At 40.2% G+C, this 15,396-nt stretch overlaps 2 protein-coding genes across 2 annotated transcripts in view; both read left to right on the top strand.

The window, feature by feature from the left end:
- Positions 1 to 3,258: 3,258 nt before the first annotated feature.
- Positions 3,259 to 13,755, top strand: LOC103371076 (secretory carrier-associated membrane protein 2-like). The gene is made up of 9 exons (XM_008300294.1): positions 3,259 to 3,404; positions 5,118 to 5,195; positions 5,292 to 5,375; positions 6,500 to 6,629; positions 6,947 to 7,075; positions 9,801 to 9,960; positions 10,752 to 10,853; positions 11,337 to 11,454; positions 11,956 to 13,755. The coding sequence occupies exons 1-9, from the start codon at positions 3,348 to 3,350 to the stop codon at positions 12,109 to 12,111; spliced, it is 1,014 nt and encodes a 337-aa protein (XP_008298516.1). The 5' UTR covers positions 3,259 to 3,347; the 3' UTR covers positions 12,112 to 13,755.
- Positions 5,036 to 15,396, top strand: part of bbs4 (Bardet-Biedl syndrome 4) — a 28,486-nt gene continuing 18,125 nt past the window's right edge. The window contains exon 1 of the mRNA XM_008300296.1: positions 5,036 to 5,040. The gene's annotated coding sequence lies outside the window, so the exon portion shown is untranslated. The remainder of the gene's footprint in view (positions 5,041 to 15,396) is intronic.

Genomic DNA, 15,396 nt, shown 5'->3' with positions numbered 1-15,396 from the left:
GTTTTCGAGTATGTTTAGGGCCTCAAAAACGCGTGTCTTTGGCACGAATAATAATAATAATCCGAGCAGTTCCAATAGGGTCTTCGCACCCTTTTGGGTGCTCGGACCCTAATAATAATAATAATAATCCGAGCAGTTCCAATAGGGTCTTCGCACCCTTTTGGGTGCTCGGACCCTAATTACATGCAAATAACAATTATGCAAATTAGTGATAACATCATTTAGCTACTTCTAGTGACTTTTAGGACAGCCAATAGCTGCTTTCCTTACTGAGGAGTTGACAGTACTATGAACAAAGCTGCATTTTAAGATGGCCTTTTATAGTCCCTGGTCAAAGGAGTGTCTGTACAAGTCCCACTATCTGATCGTTGTCCTTTAACGCCTGACTCGGCTGTGGGTTTAGTCAGTGGTGGAGAATTTGTCACCAGTTCAAAACTTTTTGTGCACAGTTCAATCGTTTACCAACAGAAATTATATTTTTAGGTCTTTCTCAAAGTCAGACAATAATTTGCAGACTGTGATTATAATAGGTGAAGCTAATAATGTTATGGTGTCCTAACTAGCTGAAGCTGTAGCTAATTGCTGTCTTTATGTTAAGCTAATAATGTTATGCTATATTAGCTTGCTGTAGCTTAAAATAACTCGCTGACTTTAGGTTAATCTAATAATGTTCTGCTATATATTGTTTGCAGCTCATGCTGCTGTATCTCCTCCCTGATGGCAAAAGGGACAAGAGGTGGTGGGAGGGCTGGAGGGGGTCCATGATGATGGAGGTGGCTCTACTGATGCAGCACTGCTGGTTTAGCTCCATCAGGCAGGGGAATGGGGCACCAGTGGTTTTGCTGGCTGTCTTAACCAGTCTGTTTAGCCGCTTTCTGTCCTTGGTGCTGCAGCACCTGAACCAGGTGGTGAAGCTATTGGTCAGGATGCTTTAAACGGTGCCCCTGTAGAAGGTGGGTGGTGTGTGGTGGGAAGGCCTGTTTTCCTGAGTCTGTGAAGGGAGTGAAGCTGCTGCTGAGCTTTTTTGAGGGCTGCCAAGGTGTTAGTGGTTGGAGTGAGGTCATCATCAATGTGAACCCCCAAGTACTTCACACTGCTGATCTTCTTCACAGCAATCCCGTCGCTGATGAGTGGTGCATGATCCTGTTTGCCAGCCCTCCTGAAATCGATAACAACCGCACTGGTCTTGTCTACATTGAGGAAGAGGTTATGGGAACTGCACCATGAGCTCAGCTGTTTCACTTCTTCCCTGTATGCAGACTCACTGCTGTCCTTAATAAGGCCCACCACTGTCGTGTCATCTGCAAACTTCAGGATGTCGTTGCTGCAGAATCTGGCAGTGCAGTCAAAGGTGAGCAGGCTGAAGAGCAGAGGGCTCAGGACACAGCCCTGTGGAGAGCCTGTGATCACTCTGATGGTCTTTGATGTGCGGATGCCCACCCTGACTGCCTGCTGTTGCTGAGTCAAAAAGTGTAGACCCAGTTACAGATGCTGTCCACCTTTAGCTGCTGAAGCTTTTCCACTAGCTGCTGTGGGATGATGGTGTTGAAGGCACTGCCGAAGTCTATGAACAGAAGCCTGGCGTAGGTGTTCTTCTGCTCAGGATGAGACAGTGTGAGGTGGAGCATGGTGGAAATTGCATCTTCTGTGGATCTGTTTCTTCTGTAAGTGAATTGTAGTGGGTGCAGGTCAGCAGGGGGGCAGTTTTTAATGTGCTGCATGACCGAGCGTTCAAAACATTTCATCACTATAGACATGAGGGCTACAGGGCGGAAATCAGAGAGAGAGGCCGGTGAGATTTGTTTTTTTTCGGGACAGGGATGATGGTGGCACTTTTGAGGCAGGTGGGCACCACAACCTGTCGAAGCAAGATGTTGAAGATATCTGTGAAAACATCCTTCAGCTGCTCAGAGCAGTTTTTCAGAAGGCATCCAAGGATGTTGTCTGGCCCAGCAGCCTTGCGAAGGTTGATGCTAGCCAGGGCCTTCTGTACTCCAGCTGTAGTGTCTGGTCGTACAGTGCTGACAGCAGTGTCTGTGTCTGAGTGGTGTTTTTGGCCTCAAAACGTGCCTAGAAGGTGTTCAGCTCATCTGGAAACAAGGGGTCAGGGTGACACATCTGCAGGAGGCAAGGTTTATAGTCAGTGATGGAACGAAATCCCTGCCACAAGCAACGTGAATCTTTAGCTTCAGTGAAATGGCTGCTCAGTGCTTGTGCATGCTGCTTGTTTGCCCCTTTACTTCCCCCGGACCAGATTACTTCTTGCGAGTTCATAGGCTGCAAATCTCCATGCCCTGTCCCGTCCCGTGCTCTGAGCAATGAGCGCAACCCCCCTGTCAGCCATGGCTTCTGATTAGCACGCCTCCTGATGGTTCTGACCTCTGTTACATCTTCAGTACACTTGTTGATGTAGCTGATGACAGAATCTGTGTAATAAGTTAATAATGTAATGCTGTATTAGCTTGTTGTAGCTTAAAATAACTAGCTAACTTTAGGTTAAACTAATAATGTAATGCTATATTAGCTTGCTGCAGCACTACCTAGCTAGCTTGAATTCTTTGCCACTGTCTGTTAAACAATTTGACTGAATTGACGTCATTTTTAGCCCATGAATTTAAATACCAATGATAATAAAGTTATGACTTTAATCCTACAGGCCCTTTAATTGTACATTTATTGGCAATAATCAAACTTCAAAAAACAATAATATTTTCTATTTGTGTATGTAACATTCATGTTGCAGTTAAAGTTAGAGCAACACCAAAATTTGAGAACATGGTTAATCTTATGTATAAATAACAAGTTTCTCAAGCTCAAAGTGCCCCAAGATTACTTGTTTAGTTTTATAATAATGGCACTGTCGTCTATTATAATTTATTTTGTCAAAATTTGTTTACGCAAGCATACCTCTTGTGCACACATTACATTGCACAAGAAGCTCTGCTCAGACGTTCTTAATTATTCCGACAGCACCTGAAGGCAACTTAAAAGCCCTGAAAACCAGAATCAACTTTTCTTCTTAAAGAGCTCACTTCGTGCGTTTACCGCAGCAGACTGCATCTCATTCCAGCAGACATGTGTGGCCTGAGCAGACTGTCACGAGAACCGCATGTTTGGCACCAGTTCCCATTAAGTCTAAAAATACAAGCGGGCTAATTGATTAGAAATGACTCGGGCCAGGCGGCCTCCCGAAACGGTGACGCGACCAACTGGTCTAGCCACGCATGCGCAGAGGCCCGGCGTCACGGAGCAGCACCAGCAGCAGCAGCAGAAGCAGCCATCGCCGCCGGGGAGACTTTGGAGCTGTTCGGTGTGTTTATTTCACCCAAGAAACACTTTTCTCCACCATGTCGGGATTTGACACCAACCCCTTCGCCGACCCGGTGGACGTGAACCCCTTCCAGGTGAGAAAGCTGCTCGGTTTTCTGTCCGCGAGTCGAGTTTTGAAGGCTTGTTTGGTGTAAGGTGAACACTGAAAGAGATATGCTGCAACAAAAACCTGTTTGGTTGGTTGCTGGGTTTGGCCTCGGCGTTTCCTGGCTAAGAATCGTCTCTAATATGAAGTAGGACACGTTGCAGGCTAATTATAGTCTCCTTTTCTTTCTTATTGCTAGTAAAACGGCGTATTTGGGCTGTAGGTGGGCTGTGAACTCACCTGCGCAGGTGAACAGACTCACCAACAGGTGCCTGCTGCTGTTTGGCCACCAGCCGTGGCTGCTCTCTAACCCGCCATTGATCAAACAGAAAAATACATTTTAAAAAAACTACAACCTCATCTGGCAAAGTAGGATTTCCCAACTTGATTATACGTTTTATTTCACAGTGTATTTATCACACCGCAGTGTTTTCACGCCTTCCAGCCTTTAAAACTAATGGTTACGGATGAACATATGTCTCTGTGCTGTGTTTACTTAAAGATAAATTTGTTTGTTCACACCGAAGAATTTTTGTTTTAACTGAAGAAAATGTGGTCCAGGGCCAAGAGTCTATAAATAGTTAATGTGGTGTGAGACAATTCACATTGTAGAGCTCTTCCTGGACTGTTTGCTTTCTCCACCAGCAGCAAACTGGGCTTTCATTGCACACACAAGTTCTGTTGGGTTTTATCTGAGTAATGATGGGGATGTGTTCAGCAAGGAGGTCTGATGATCCTTCTCCATAAAACTAGAAGCATAACACACTTAATTTTTGCATTCGGGTACATTTTTATGCCCTAATTGTGCCTTTGTCTGCACCAATGTATGGTGGGAATGTTTCAGAAATGCACAAAAATTAGGCACCATTGTGAGAAATCAAAATCTAGTGGAAATATATTATTATTAATAGATTCATCGGTTATATTGGCGGCATTGTTGTTACTGTTTGTGATGTTGTCTGCTATTGTCATATTTTACTGAGGGCAAAGATACATGTTTTAAATAATAAGAGTACATCAATGAATCAATTAGTTGTCTGCTTTTAAAATCATCTTTAGCTATTTTGACAATTGTTTTAAAGTCAAACTTTTCTGATTCCAGCTTCTTAAATTCAAACATTCATGTTTTTTATGCTAAACCAAAGTATCATAGAATATCATACATTTGAGGACGTCATCTTTGATATTCTGAAATGCTTATTGACAATTTTTTAAATCATTTTTGCTGACATTTTGTAGACCAAACAATAGATCAACTGTTTGGGAAACTAACTGACAGATTAATCAATAATGGAAAAAAATCATCTCTTACATCCTGTTCAAGGTTTAAGAGTATTGATTTGTCACATGGTCAAACAGAGTGGTGGTAAAATGCAAAGTGAAGAGGTTGTGCAATAACAAGACATGATGGAAAACATTCCTTTACAAATATAAGAACAAAAAAATATATAAATAATGAGGTAAAGAGATTGTGACAATCAAGTGTAGTGTATGTTGTGGAAGAGTTGCAGTCGTGTGTGTGAGGATGTTATGTTTAATGCAGAATAGCATGTGTGTATGCATCTATATGTAACCTACATATTTACATTGTGCCAGTGTGCTGCTACTGTTTGAGATGAAGTGCTGTGATTTGGATTCAGGCCTGAGGTCAGTGTCAAATCTCCTCCTGTGTAAATTACAAATATGTCTGATCTCTTTTCAGGATGCGTCAGTCAAACAAGCCACCAGCAGAGCCACTGAAAACGTCGGGGAGTTCAACCCATTCTCTGCTCCTGATATGGTCCGTTTGTGTTCTTTCATCTAACTACTGATGTGATGTACAGATGTTCCACCACTGAGAGGTCATTTAATTATTGATAAAAATGTCTTACTGCAGAACAACTCTGCCACGACCATCCCCATCTCTGCTGCCTCCTCTCAACCCGCCGTGCTGCAGACGTCTGTGGAGCAGAGCGCACAAGTGAGTGATGCAGTGATTGACCGAAAAAAAAAAAAAAGGAAATTTAATAAGTTGTTATGAAATCACATTTCTGCTGCTGTTTTATACAGTGCATGAGTTGAGATTAATCAACCAAAGTGTATCAGTCTTTAAGTCTTTCAGTAATTTGCAGTCGTAGAAGGTAGAGCTGAACTAACAATTCATTTTTTAAGCTAATATTGATGTTTTGTTTTGTTTTTTTTAACAAGAATTATTACCAAACGTTAATGTATGCGTCAATACATTATATCTGTAATTAGTCTGACTCACCAGATGTAGGATTCAGGTATCAGTCTGCTACCGGCTGCTCATGTCAGCTGGATTTTTCTTTTCTCTCTGCTATCTGCGTGTTACCTTTTATCAAAATCCACTTCACAACGGGAAATGACAACAACCTTGAGGCTAGAAACCTACCACACTGAAAATTAGACATTTTACTGAGGATTTGGATTTTGCAGTAAGGCAGCCCTTCTAGTTTTTTTTTGGTCATTTTAATGACAGTTCTGCCTCCCTGCTTGCAAATCTTCCACCACCACAACATCCATCACTGTTTAAAAGGAAACCTCAATGACGAATCGGTTGCTTAGTTCTGCCAAGATGACTGTGACTGGTTTAAAGAAATTCAAAGAAGCCAGAGAGTTTTCCCCTACAGCAGAGTGATAGTGAGATCCATTGAGACTTTATGTACTAAAGAATGGGCTGGCTAAGAGAGTGACTAATCTGCAATGAGCTACAAATGTGTAATAGTATTGTCTGATTTCAGTATCAGTATATCAGCCAGTCTTCAGTAGTGAGTCAGTAGTTAAACTCTAAAAACACCTGGACATGATTTGGTGGAGCTAATGTCATAAACAGGTCAATTAGGAGGGGTGGAGGTACTCTGGTATGTAGTCTAGTTTGTGACTTCCTCACTGGGAGGAAAGATGTAGTAGGAAGTTGTAGTGATGCAGCGACGATCATAAACACACAAGGGATGTTTCATTTTATGAAATGCCCTTTGCCTCGACTCCTACATTCATACCTCTAGTGGGAGAGGCTAAGATGTGAGGAAAGGAGAAGGTGGGAAGGTTCAGTGTTAAGAGTGCAGCTGTTTCATCACACACCAGGCGACTGCAGCTGCTGGCCAGGCGAACCTGATCAAACAGCAGGAGGAGCTGGAGAGGAAAGCAGCTGAGCTGGAGAGGAAGGAGCAGGAGCTGCAGAACAGGGCCGCAAGCGGAGGACGCAACTCTGGGAGTGAGTGTCTGCAGTCGTTATAAGAAGGACTTGATCTTCTTAATCTGTAACAAACACACGTCCACATATCTTTTTTGCTGGAGTTTAGTTTATTCTACATTTTTATTGCGCATGTATATCAGTTCCAACTATGAGTTATTGGTCTCCTTGATTACTAATAATCAGTACTGACCCTAAAAAAAGAAAGACGTTTTGGTTGACCCCTAGTTTTAAGTTGTTGCGTGTGTAATATGTTTTGTTCATATTTGTATACATATATGAACAATAAGCTTTAACACAACACTCAAAATGACGGTCGTGAAATGTTTGTGTTTCAGCGAAAGAGAACAACTGGCCACCTCTTCCAAGTTTCTTCCCCGTGAAGCCGTGCTTCTATCAGGACTTTGAGGAGGACATTCCAGAGGACTACCGCAGAATCTGCAAGAGAATGTACTACCTCTGGATGTGTACGTAACCGGCACGCTCTATTCCTCAACACTTCCTCATACGAAAACCTGTTTGTAAAAAAATGCATTAATGAATTTATTTTTTAACCCTCTAAACTCCAAGAAGTTTCTGAGGACTTTAATTGCTTATATCACATTTTTACTCACTGTTCGCTCATTTTTAACTGCAATATAAAGTTCTACACCTCAATTCAGGAATATCTTTTGTGCAGCATGACAAAGTTAAAATGCCATAAATCAGAGAAAAGGAAAGTTGAATTTGCTTGATTATTTATTTTACAAAAACCGACAAAACCTGTAAAAAACATGTACAACATTTTTCCAAGTGCTCACAAGTGTAACCAATACTACAAAAAAAGACAGTAACTCTGTCAGATCGAATTATTTTAATACTTGGATTTTAAATGTAATTTTTACATTTAATTTAGTTTAAACACAGCTTCTAGTTCAGCCAGAAAGTCACGGAATTGACTCTGATAGTTTCATAGCTGCACCAAGGTATGCAATTTGTTTTGTTTTTTACAGGATCTGGTCGGGACAAACCTTTTATTTTTGAACACATTTTTAAATAGGACATGTGGAATAAAGGGATTTTGATGAAATATCAGGACTTAGGCTTCAGTTTAGTGAAGTCTTTCAACTGAAAGGCAAGTCACAGAGAGTCTGTTCAATAGTATGGTGACATTTGATTATTTCACATATAAACATTTTATATTGTCTATCTCGGCTTAATACAGGAGCAATGTGTCAGATTTCCAGGAAGAAATGGAATATAGTATTGATAGTTATGTTTTCACATTGTTACTGTACTTTTGTTTGCTGAGAATGAGCTTTTATGTCTTCAGAAGGAGTGTGTTCTTCCACAGAGTGTTTTATTACAGGAGCCCAGAACAGACAAATTCAAAACCCTGACACTTGCTTACAAAACCACAACGAGAACAGCTCCCTCCTACCTGAACTCTCTCAATCAGATCTACACTCCCTCTTGCTCACTACGCTCGACCAACAAAAACCGCCTGATACAACCACCGTCACAGGGCCCGACATCGATAGCTAGACTCTTCTCTTCTGTGGTTCCGCGGTAGTGGAACGAGTTACTAAACTCTGTTCAATCTGCTGATTCCCTCTCAGTCTTTAAGAAAAGACTAAAGACCAGCTCTTCACTGAACACCTTTGCACTTGACTGCCCAAAAACAAACAAACAAAAAAATATCCTATTACCTCCCACACAGCCTGCTGTTGGCATCAACACCGTATGACACTTGAATTTGTTCTATGGCATTTATCTTGATGGACTAGATCCTTGCATGTGTTGTATCTGCTCTCAGATGTACGTCACTTTGGATAAAAGCGTCTACTCAATGAAATTGTAGAATTGCAAATTGTACAAATCAAACACTGATTCTTAAGCAGCTCATTTTTAGTAGCCACTGTAAGTTCTACAGTTTTATTTGGCAGATGCTTTTATCCAAAGTGAGGCACGTCTGGGAGTAGATACAACACAAGCAAGGATCTAGTCAGGAGAAAACAATCACGATAAGTGCCATAAAACAAGCGTGATAGGACCTTTGTGCCTACAGGCAGTGCAGGAGGTAATAGGAATTTTTGTTTTATTGTTTTGTTCCACTACATGCTTAGAGGAGACAGGTGAGGTGAGGGGTATCCAACTGATCTGCAAACTTCCTGCTAGATGCTCATAATTCTGTCACACTGCTTCTTTGATGATGTGGTGTATTTTTAGACATGCTTATTAAAACTTTCTACTTCAGTGCACACCTCAGTGCATTGTTCTGTACATTGAAAGGTTATTTTCTCTACAAAACGATCAAGATTTGTAGCGTTATATCCCAACATGACTACAAGAATATCAGCTTAGAACTTTTAACATCACAGTTACATGAATCATAAACACACTTATGATGATTAGGGGTGCTGTTTGTCTGTATATGATAACATTTAATGATCAGTTTAAAAAATAATAATAATAATTCATTGGAACCTGAACCTAAAACAAACTCTGATGCTGTTCCAGCAGAGTGCAGGAAACAAGAAGCCAGTGCCAAATCCTCATCCATCACTTGTCTTACACATTGTTTAGTTTAGTTTATGTATCTCAAACTATATATTAAGAATACAGAGTAAGCAATGCATACTTAATACATAGGCATTATTGAGAATTCAAGTACAATACTCAATAAAAGAGAAAAATGCAGAAAAGAAACTGATATGAACATAATAATGGACATTCACATGTATGTCAACTTATATCTAGTTTGAGAAGGAACAGAAGGAGCAAGAGCTTCTCTAGTTCTGCCCCGTCTTTACAGTGTCAAAAAACAAACTAATCAACAAAAAAAAAGAAAAACAAAACCGAGAACAAACTGTAAGTCTTCACCCAAGGTGCTCATCATGGAAGCAGTGCCACAAAACCACATCCCTTGTAACCTCATGTCAAATCATCATACAATATCCACCTAAAATAAATGACCACTAGCAGCTATGTGCACAGTTCTTAATCCTCATCATCAGTCATTAATGTCTTTTAAGCATTATTGATAATGAATTTAATCAAATTTACACCTATTAATATGCTCTAAGACGGACACAAGACACGGCTCTCTGGAACTCTAGATATCCACCAGTAGAGCAGTGTGTTTGTCCCGTAGGTTGATGCCTATCACCACCATCAGTCCTGCTCATTGGTTTCCTGTGTGTGTGTCCTCAGTCCACAGTGCCACCCTGTTCCTCAACGTGCTGGCCTGCCTGGCTTACTTCACTGCAGAGAATGCTTCTGGTGTTGACTTTGGTCTGTCCATCCTGTGGTTCATCCTCTTCACCCCTGTGGCCTTCATCTGCTGGTACAGGCCCGTCTACAAGGCCTTCAGGTACCACGTCTTACTGGCCTTGTGCTGGTGTTTAAATGTATTTTGATATTCATGACATACAGGACTGGATGGAACTGTTTTGTTGTACAAGCATTGCAAAAGGGGCTAGATGTAGATGAACCAGTAGCTCTGTTTTTATTGTACGCTAGCAAAACTGCGAGCACCCTCATCCTTCAACTCACCCAGAGGATTAGAGGAACAACGACTTTACACTCATTACAGTGTTTTTCTTGCTTACAAGTCAATGTTTTGATATTTCTTTTCTGCATAAGTGTTTTTCATAAGACTTGAATCATATTCATGGCAGAAGAGCAATGCCTGATACAGTATTTAACCCTCAGTGGAGTCCAAAAATAACTATTGTTATTTACACCAAACGACTTCTACAGTGTGTTTTATTTACTTATATATGTGTGCATGTTTAATTAGAAGCTTCAGTGTCAATGTAATGTGCAATATTTCATTTTTCAGGTGCAATTTTACAATGTCATGTGCAATATCTCATTATCATGGGTGGTATTACTTCACTACCTCAGGATCATCACCAGTGTTACTCCTTACTTTTTATTTTATAGCCTTGTTTTAGTTCACCTTTTTCTTTCAGGGTTTATTCAAGTTTTGTCCTTTATTTATTTTATCTTAAGCTTTGCAGATCATCTACTGACTCATTTTTGAATCCTTGAATGCCAAATCTACCACTTGAATCTTATATTTAATAATTTTGCAGAAGACAAACCTTACAAACACAAAATGACATCAATAACTTGGCTTTGTCTTTTTTTCCTTCTTAGGTCCGACAGCTCCTTCAGCTTCTTTTTCTTCTTTTTTGTCTTTTTCTTCCAAGTGGCCGTGTACATTATCCAAACTGTGGGGATTCCCAGATGGGGAAACAGGTCAGTTCTAACTGAATAGTTAGCTCAAAGTGTGGAGGTGTGCTTTAAGTGACAGCAGGTTCATTGGTAGGAGTGTGTGTGCTGCTTTGGGTAAATTCATAGTAAGCATGGGTCGGCGTGTTTCTTCATTCACATCTGTGTGTTTGTGTGTGGATTCTTCTCCTGTATCTCCTCTCTTGCATTTCTTTGACAGATTCCTGCTGACCTAACTTGTCTGGGTTGCTGCTTTGTAAGTGTGTGGATCTTTTCCCTTTGGGTTTCCTTTCTATATAATAAATAAAGCTTTTCTTCCATCTTTCAGTTTGTCAAGCTTCATGCTTTTTCATTGGTCACTGGGGCAGGCTAGGACGTTAGCTCATATCTCTTTGGTTCAGTAACTGAACACACTTTTTAATGCAAAAAAAGCTTATAGTGTACAATATGAACTGACTGTAAATCAAATGTAAAATGTTTATTTTGCTTCTGTGTCTCTGGTGTCAAAAGCGGATGGATCGCTTCAATCAGCATGATCCGCACCAACCTGGCTGTGGCCGTGGTGATGATGGTAGTGGCCGGATTTTTCACTGTAAACGCCGTCCTGGCTGTCATCCTACTGAAAATGGTATGCTAACTATTGTTTTTTTTTTTTTTTTAGATCCCTATTAGTTACTGTTTTGTAACACAAGCTGCTCTTCCTTGGTACTCATTAATATATTAACAGTAATTGAATAACACACTCATAAAACACACAAGTTAAACCTCTACTAACTAAAAGCCTGTCTATTACATTGAGTAGCTTTATATAGTAAATCAAGAAACTCTTTCACTTAATTACAAATTATCAAAATTGCATTGTTACTAAATTCTGAAAAATAAATCACACAAAGAAAGATATTCTCTTTTCCATAACTTCCCACCAGACATTTATTGTAACTGATGACAAATAGGACTGAAAACATGAACTCCTTTTAAACATGTTTTCAGATTTTCCACAGGCTTGCTTCACTCTGAAAATCCCTCAGTGTGCAGATCAATAATGAGAGTCAGCAAACAACAGACACAATAATGATCTGATCAGGTGTTTGAACAGCCCTTAACTGTCTCCATTGTCCTGTTGTCTCAGGTCCACTCCAAGTACAGGAGGACAGGTGCCAGCTTCACCAAGGCCCAGCAGGAATTCTCCCAAGGAGTCCTGACCAACAGATCCTTCCAGAGCGCTGCAGCCAGCGCGGCCACCTCCGCTGCCCAGGGAACCTTCGGCAGAGGCCAGGGGAATTAGACTGTTTCCCACAGCCTCAGTGCCTCAGGCTAGTCTCCTCTCTGATCAGAATACCAGACCAGCCACGTCCCAGCATTATTCAATGAGTTTAGGAGAATGGGGGGATTGATTATTTCAAGAAAAAGGGCAAAAAAACCAACAAGTAACTTATGATGAGATCAGCCTAGTGAGGTGTCGCTATTCACCACTTCTGCTCAGAAAGTTTACGGAGACTGTGGTAAAATATGGAGGTCTTATGGGAGCATGTGATGCCTGGTGCATGTCTTGGTTGTTAATGAAGTCTCTCATCAGTAAATGATGTGTTTAAAATCTATTTTGGGAAATGTACTGTAGGAAATTGAAAACACGTGAAGTTAAACAGGAGGCAGAGTGGGTGTGAAAGACAAACATTAGCAATAGCTCCTGAGGTGCATTTACCACTGCACTATAAAGGCCAATGTGAGATTATCTGCAAGGAAAAAAGTCCATCTATTTAAATCCTGTCATTCATAAAAATGCTGGTGAGGAGGATTTTTTTTAAATCTCAATGTTGATGTAGAAATAACACATTGGGGCCCTTAAAGATAAGCGATGTGCGCAGAGTTTGGATTATATTAAAAGCATACTTGACATGAGAATGTTTTACCATCAGCGAATGATGGACACACATAATGTGTGTATACATATTTCTGTCAGTGAAGCAGCATGTAGAGCCTTAATTCTGACCCAAATATTTAATAATACTTATAGTACACTATATACAACTAAGTTCTGATCATTTTCTAGTTCTTTTCCTCTGAGGCAGACTGGATAGACTGTAAAATGAGATGCATCCTGTTACACTACTGAGCTGTCTGAATCTTGCTGACTAAATCTGATGATTTCACAACTGTATGGGATGAGCTGATGATTAATGAAGTTGACGGGATGAAGGTCTTTTTCTTTGTGCTGTTTTGAACTGATTTTTGATGAAGTGAGGCTAAAAGCACTTCTGAGGGCAAATGAAGATGAGTTTCAAGCGGGGTGTTACATTCAAATTCATTGCGATTTACCTTTGTTTTCTGTCATCGTACGGAGCCTTGTTGTGATAAAAATGAAAGACAGGGTGCAGGTTTATTCATGTAGTGTTACTGACATAGATTTTAGATGTATTTACTTTTTATTTTTTTAAAAAGTGCATTATTGAGCAAAAAGAACACAATATTTGTCTGTCAGTTATCGATTGGTTTAACTTTGTAGCAATAGTAAATACACTGCAGACAAAAGTCCCATGTTTCTGACGGATAGATTGTATTTTCTAACTGCACCTACTTGTCGTTAGCATTTTCATGTCTTTACATGTGTGTGTATATAAACGCTGTCTTCTTCTGATCCCATGTTAGCGCAACACTGAATCACTTCATTTCGGTATAACCTTGGTGCCTTTGAACAGATGTAACCTACCAGCGTTTGTGTGGGGATTTAAGCACAAGGTTGTTGATTATTAGCCTGATTTTATAGAGAAATTTGTATCATGGTGAAGTTTCCCTGTCATGATCTGAATGTGTGTCGAGACGTCTTGTACATATTGGTGACTTATTTAAAATATATTTGTTGGAAGGGTGTTTGTTGGACTTTGGTTCCCAGTCTTAACATTCAATAAACTGTCAGATTGTTTCTCTGTTACAATCGATTTTATATTGTCTGCAATGTACTGTACAAACCAGATGTTGTAGCTACAAGATGCATGAATCTGGGAAGTCTAGATGGATAAATTTGGGCATTTTTGCCAATGGAGAGAACAGAAATGACACGTGGTAAAGGTCGACCTTGGGGCTCTGCTGTTCAGGGCATATAGGACCATGTGGTATGTGATCTAAACATTCTGATGGGTCGACCCTGTAAGCTGTTTTGTAAGTCTGCAAATTGCAATTCTGAGTTTTTAAGAAAGTTTTCAGTCAGCTCCTCCTGAGGAAAAATGTTTTTTCTCTTACACTGGTGACCACACTAGGTTGCTGATCTCTACATGTCATAAAATACAAGCAGAGAGTATAAAAATGCAGCTGTGAGGTGTACATGGTGTCGGCATAAACACTTAATTGAAATTTCAGAATCCTACTGTGGCCAAATGCAATGTCCATTTTACAGAGACTGCAATTTGTTTTCCACAAAATACCTTTATAAATGAAACATAGCAGTACCACAGAGATGCTTCAGCCATAAATCATGTTCTCCAGACATTAGGGGACGAGTTTCTTGGGTACAGACTGCAGCAAAAATCACATCATCACTTTGATATTTTGTTTTTCTGCTAGAGATATGGAAAAAAATGACCATTCCTACTAAAATCAAGGGATATCTTAGTCAGAATTCCTGTCTAATAATTGCTGTATGATTTTTTTCCCTCCCATATTGTTCAGCCCTATCATGGTGCAACAGTCACTGATAATGACTGCAGCCGTGCTGAGGCTGAGTTTGTCAAGCAAAGCTTAATTGAAACCATCTATCCAGTAACAGTGGGTGTGACCTGGATTAAAATCTACTGTTTTGTTTGCAGTGTGAAGCCACACAAGGTTGATTCTGACGTTTTGCCATAACATGTTCTTGACAGGTTGCTGCTGCTGTTTTACAATCCAGCACACAGTGTTGGTGTCAACTGTTTGCAAAACTAAATCCAATTGGTTTCTAATTCAGCTACAGAGAAAAACAGAAAAATACATGTGAGAGGTTGTTTACGTGGTTTAAAATGCTGTATACTGATAGTCCCCACCCTGTAAACAAATCATGTGTGCAACACTAACAGAGCCATAGAAACAGCTGAAGGGAGTGTTTATCCATTAGAACTCTGATTGTTGTTTTGGGACAGTAGCACTTTATGTAGACACTGTATAAAGATAGTTAATTGTGTTTTTAAAGCAAGTATGAGTGCTGGAGCTAATGTCATCCTTCATTCCTTCCAACTAGGTGCTCTGGATGTACACATTTACTGAATCATGACTGCATCTAGGAATTAATCAGAGAGCACACACCTCCATCTAGCTTACATAATCCTTGGAAGAAATGTCTGATGATCATTATGACTCATAGCTGCATGAAAATACGTCCACTGACATATCATCCCACTTTTTTCATATTGGATAAGACTTTTTGCTATAACGTACTCCTGCTGTTGCTATTATCCAGTCTAACACACAATTTTGATGTTTGTGTCACCGGTTTGCATAGCTAAATCACATTTGTTTTTAATCGCAACATGGAGAGGAAAAACCTGAACAATCTTCATGTAAATATGTTGTTTACATTATTCACAATTCTGCAGTTCCCTGT

The sequence above is a fragment of the Stegastes partitus genome, unplaced genomic scaffold (assembly GCF_000690725.1).
Source record: "Stegastes partitus isolate 25-593 unplaced genomic scaffold, Stegastes_partitus-1.0.2 Scaffold1522, whole genome shotgun sequence".
Classification (NCBI taxonomy): domain Eukaryota; kingdom Metazoa; phylum Chordata; class Actinopteri; family Pomacentridae; genus Stegastes; species Stegastes partitus.
The sequence above is the reverse complement of the archived record's forward strand: the minus strand, read 5'-3'. Positions and strand labels throughout refer to the sequence as shown.

Bases quoted from the DNA above. Each gene is read 5' to 3' on its own strand.
- LOC103371076 (XM_008300294.1), top strand. From the start codon at position 3,348: ATGTCGGGATTTGACACCAACCCCTTCGCCGACCCGGTGGACGTGAAC. The intron at 7,076-9,800 runs GTACGTAACCGG...GTGTGTCCTCAG, and splicing joins AATGTACTACCTCTGGATGT to TCCACAGTGCCACCCTGTTC. The intron at 11,455-11,955 runs GTATGCTAACTA...CTGTTGTCTCAG, and splicing joins CTGTCATCCTACTGAAAATG to GTCCACTCCAAGTACAGGAG.